The 5358-nt window shown below is 46.5% G+C and overlaps 1 protein-coding gene across 1 annotated transcript in view; it reads left to right on the top strand.

Annotated features, from left to right (window-relative positions):
* The window catches only part of LOC116359260 (CUB and sushi domain-containing protein 3-like), a 547528-nt gene that overhangs the window by 200345 nt on the left and 341825 nt on the right, over positions 1 to 5358 (top strand). The window contains 2 exon segments of the mRNA XM_031811826.1: positions 581 to 769; positions 4504 to 4673. Coding sequence (XP_031667686.1) covers positions 581 to 769; positions 4504 to 4673 — 359 coding nt within the window.

Here is a 5358-nt window from a genome sequence, read left to right as displayed (position 1 = left end):
TCCCTTCCCTTCCCTTCCCTTCCCTTCCCTTCCCTTCCCTTCCCTTCCCTTGCCTTGCCTTGCCTTGCCTTTCCTTCCCTTCCCTTCCCTTCCCTTCCCTTCCCTTCCCTTCCCTTCCCTTCCCTTCCCTTTCCTTCCCTTTCCTTTCCTTTCCTTTCCTTTCCTTTCCTTTCCTTTCCTTTCACCACGTGGTTCCCTTGTTAGTACCCCACATTGACTTCCCCTCTCTCTTAATTTGTCTTTCCCTGGTTTCCTCTCTCCTCGGGTCCCCCAGAACTGCATTGTGAGGAGAAGATCCATAGTCCCTCACCTCAGATATTTCTTCACCAAGGTGTTTTTGAGAAGGAATGCAAGGAGAGAGGACGTAATAAATCCAGGGAAAAGATGCCTTTTGGAATGCAAGGAGAGAGGACATAATAAATCCAGGGAAAAGATGACTTTTGGAATGCAAGGAGAGAGGACGTAATAAATCCAGGGAAAAGATGACTTTTGGAATGCAAGGAGAGAGGACTTAATAAATCCAGGGAAAAGATGACTTTTGGAATGACCCTGTGTTGTTTCTTTCTTCTTCCCTTTTCAGAGTATAATCTGGAGCCGTGTGAGGACCCCGGGACCCCCAGGTTTGGCTGGCACACGGGCATCAGCTTTGGCATCGGGGACTCGCTGGTTTTCTCCTGCAATACCGGCTATCGCCTAAAGGGGGCGAGGGAGATCTGGTGCCTGGGAGGCGGTCGCCGCATGTGGAGTGCCCCTCTGCCAAGGTGTGTGGGTACGTGGTCAGCTGATTTCATTTGCTTATTGGCTCTGTGTGGACTGTGCATAGGACAATGTATTAAAAAAGTCTCTATTTAGAGCAGAGGAGAGAGGAGGAACAGGAGGAAATGGGTAGATACTGTATTCTGTATACGATTCTAGGTATACGGTCTCAGACAGGGTCCTAGATCCTGCTTCAGTCTCTCTAGTCTCTAGGTATACGGTCTCAGACAGGGTCCTAGATCCTGCTTCAGTCTCTCTAGTCTCTAGGTATACGGTCTCAGACAGGATCCTCGATCATGTTTCAGTCTCTCTAGTCTCTAGGTATACGGTCTCAGACAGGGTCCTAGATCCTGCTTCAGTCTCTCTAGTCTCTAGGTATACGGTCTCAGACAGGATCCTCGATCCTGCTTCAGTCTCTCTAGTCTCTAGGCATACAGTCTCAGACAGGGTCCTCGATCCTGCTTCAGTCTCTCTAGTCTCTAGGTATACAGTCTCAGACAGGATCCTCGATCATGTTTCAGTCTCTCTAGTCTCTAGGTATACGGTCTCAGACAGGGGTCCTAGATCCTGCTTCAGTCTCTCTAGTCTCTAGGTATACGGTCTCAGACAGGGTCCTAGATCCTACTTCAGTCTCTCTAGTCTCTAGGTATACGGTCTCCGACAGGGTCCTCGATCCTGCTTCAGTCTCTCTAGTCTCTAGGTATACGGTCTCAGACAGGGTCCTAGATTCTGCTTCAGTCTCTCTAGTCTCTAGGTATACGGTCTCAGACAGGGTCCTAGATCCTGCTTCAGTCTCTCTAGTCTCTAGGTATACGGTCTCAAACTGGGTCCTCGATCCTGCTTCAGTCTCTCTAGTCTGTATCTCTCTAGTCTGTATATATCTAGTCTGTATCTCTCCATCTCTCTAGGCTGTATCTCTCCATCTCTCTAGTCTGTATATATCTAGTCTGTATCTCTCTATATTTCTAGTCTGTATCTCTCCATCTCTCTAGTCTGTATATATCTAGTCTGTATCTCTCTATATTTCTAGTCTGCATATATCTAGTCTGTATCTCTCCATCTCTCTAGTCTGTATTTATCTAGTCTGTATCTCTCCATCTCTCTAGTCTGTATATATCTAGTCTGTATCTCTCCATCTCTCTAGTCTGTATATATCTAGTCTGTATCTCTCCATCTCTCTAGTCTGTATATATCTAGTCTGTATCTCTCCATCTCTCTAGTCTGTATATATCTAGTCTGTATCTCTCCATCTCTCTAGTCTGTATATATCTAGTCTGTATCTCTCCATCTCTCTAGTCTGTATATATCTAGTCTGTATCTCTCCATCTCTCTAGTCTGTATATATCTAGTCTGTATCTCTCCATCTCTCTAGTCTGTATATATCTAGTCTGTATCTCTCCATCTCTCTATTCTGTATATATCTAGCCTGTATCTCTCCATCTTTCTAGTCTGTAACTCGAATGTCATAAGGATATTGGGAATGAAAGCTGTAGTGATTTCAGAAGTGTACTCAGTCTGTTATCCGACGTGTGATGTTAGACTACTTTCTCACAGTACTGATGATGATGGTGAGGAAAGGAACAGTGACGGTGAGGAAAGGAACAGTGACAGTGAGGAAAGGAACAGTGACAGTGAGGAAAGGAACAGTGACAGTGAGGAAAGGAACAGTGACAGTGAGGAAAGGAACAGTGACAGTGAGGAAAGGAACAGTGACGGTGAGGAAAGGAACAGTGACAGTGAGGAAAGGAACAGTGACAGTGATGAAAGGAACAGTGACAGTGAGGAAAGGAACAGTGACAGTGAGGAAGGAAGGAACAGTGACAGTGAGGAAAGGAACAGTGACAGTGAGGAAAGGAACAGTGACAGTGAGGAAAGGAACAGTGACAGTGAGGAAAGGAACAGTGACAGTGAGGAAAGGAACAGTGACGGTGAGGAAAGGAACAGTGACAGTGAGGAAAGGAACAGTGACAGTGAGGAAGGAAAGGACATGACAGTGACGTGAGGAAAGGAACAGTGACACTGAGGAAAGGAACAGTGACGTGAGGAAAGGAACAGTGACAGTGAGGAAAGGAAACAGTGACGGTGAGGAAAAGGAACAGTGACAGTGAGGAAAGGAACAGTGGTGGACAGTGAGGAAAGGAACAGTGACAGTGAGGAAAGGAACAGTGACAGTGAGGAAAGGAACAGTGACAGTGAGGGAAAGGAAAGGAACAGTGACGGTGAGGAAAGGAACAGTGACAGTGAGGAAAGGAACAGTGACAGTGAGGAAAGGAACAGTGACAGTGAGGAAAGGAACAGTGACGGTGAGGAAAGGAACAGTGACAGTGAGGAAAGGAACAGTGACAGTGAGGAAAGGAAAGGAAAGGAACCAGTGCGGTGAGGAAAGGAACAGTGACAGTGAGGAAAGGAACAGTGACAGTGAGGAAAGGAACAGTGGACAGTGAGGAAGGAAAGGAACAGTGACGGTGAGGAAAGGAACAGTGACGGTGAGGAAAGGAACAGTGACAGTGAGGAAAGGAACAGTGACAGTGAGGAAAGGAACAGTGACAGTGAGGAAAGGAACAGTGACAGTGAGGAAAGGAAACAGGCAGTGAGAAAGGAAAGGAACAGTGAGCGGTGAGGAAAAGGAACAGTGACAGTGAGGAAAGGAACAGTGACAGTGAGGAAAGGAAAGGAACAGTGGACGGTGAGGAAAGGAAACAGTGACAGTGAGGAAAGAACAGTGACAGTGAGGAAAGGAACCAGTGACAGTGCGGAAAGGAAAGAACCAGTGACGGTGAGGAAAGGAACAGTGACAGTGAGAAAGGAACCAGTGACAGTGAGGAAAGGAACAGTGACAGTGAGGAAAGGGAACAGTGACAGTGAGGAAAGGACACAGTGACGGTGAGGAAAGGAAAGGAAACAGTGACGGTTGAGGACAGGAAAGGAACAGTGCAGTGAGGAAAGCGAAACAGTGACAGTGAGGACAAGGAACCAGTGACAGTGAGGAAAGGAACAGTGACAGTGATGAAAGGAACAGTGACAGTGATGAAAGGAACAGTGACAGTGATGAAGGAAAGGACAAGTGACAAGGAACAGTGACAGTGAGGAAAGGAACAGTGACAGTGAGGAAAGGAAAGGAACAGTGACAGTGAGGAAAGGAACAGTGACAGTGAGGAAAGGAACAGTGACAGTGATGAAAGGAACAGTGACAGTGAGGAAAGGAACAGTGACAGTGATGAAAGGAACAGTGACAGTGAGGAAAGGAACAGTGACAGTGAGGAAAGGAACAGTGACAGTGAGGAAAGGAACAGTGACAGTGAGGAAAGGAACAGTGACAGTGAGGAAAGGAACAGTGACAGTGAGGAAAGGAAAGGAACAGTGACAGTGAGGAAAGGAACAGTGACAGTGATGAAAGGAACAGTGACAGTGAGGAAAGGAACAGTGACAGTGAGGAAAGGAACAGTGACAGTGAGGAAAGGAACAGTGACAGTGAGGAAAGGAACAGTGACGGTGAGGAAAGGAACAGTGACAGTGAGGAAAGGAACAGTGACGGTGAGGAAAGGAACAGTGACAGTGAGGAAAGGAATAGACTTTGAAAACTACAGCGATTAGAAATAGGCTTTTTCGTAAATGCATTTGAACTCTCGTCTTTTGCTCAGTGAAATGATATACTGAATATATCCGTCACAGGGAAACATTACAGACATTGGAAGAGAATTCTCTCGTTCGGGTCACTTTATTCCACTCTGTGTCTTTGTTCTCTAGCGGAGTGCGGCTCAACCGTTTCCAACAGCGAAGGAGTTGTGTTGTCGCCCAACTACCCACTGAACTACGACAACAGCCACGAGTGTGTCTACAGCATTCAGGTGGAGACGGGAAAGGGCATCAACGTCTCAGCAAGCACTTTCCAACTGGCACAAGGAGACATTCTCAAGGTAATAACCCCCCCTTTTTTCATTCTCTCTCTTCTCTCTCTCTCTCTTTCTCTCTCTCTCTCTCTCGTTCCTCGTTCCTCTCCTCTTGTATTCTACCTCCCCCTTCTCTCTCTTTCTCTCTCTCTCTCTCTCTCTCTCTCTCTCTCTCTCTCTCTCTCTCTCTCTCGTTCCTCTCCTCTTGTATTCTACCTCCCCCTTCTCTCTCTCTCTCTCTCTCTCTCTCTCTCTCTCTCTCTCTCTCTCTCTCTCTCTCTCTCTCTCTCTCACTCTCTCTCGTTCCTTCTCCTCTTGTATTCTACCTCCCCCCTTTTCTCTCTATTACGGTACAGAGTCAATGTGGAGGCTATATACAGGGTATTACGGTACAGAGTCAATGTGGAGGCTATATACAGGGTATTACGGTACAGAGTCAATATGGAGGCTATATACAGGGTATTACGGTACAGAGTCAATGTGGAGGCTATATACAGGGTATTACGGTACTGAGTCAATATGGAGGCTATATACAGGGTATTACGGTACAGAGTCAATGTGGAGGCTATATACAGGGTATTACGGTACGGTGTCAATGTGGAGGCTATATACAGGGTGTTACGGTACGGAGTCAATGTGGAGGCTATATACAGGGTGTTACGGTACGGAGTCAAATCAAATCAAATCAAATCAAATTTATTCATATAGCCCT

This window comes from Oncorhynchus kisutch, unplaced genomic scaffold, assembly GCF_002021735.2.
Source record: "Oncorhynchus kisutch isolate 150728-3 unplaced genomic scaffold, Okis_V2 Okis02a-Okis13b_hom, whole genome shotgun sequence".
In the NCBI taxonomy this organism is placed as follows: domain Eukaryota; kingdom Metazoa; phylum Chordata; class Actinopteri; order Salmoniformes; family Salmonidae; genus Oncorhynchus; species Oncorhynchus kisutch.
Note: the sequence above shows the minus strand (reverse complement) of the source record. Positions and strands in the feature narration are given on the sequence as shown.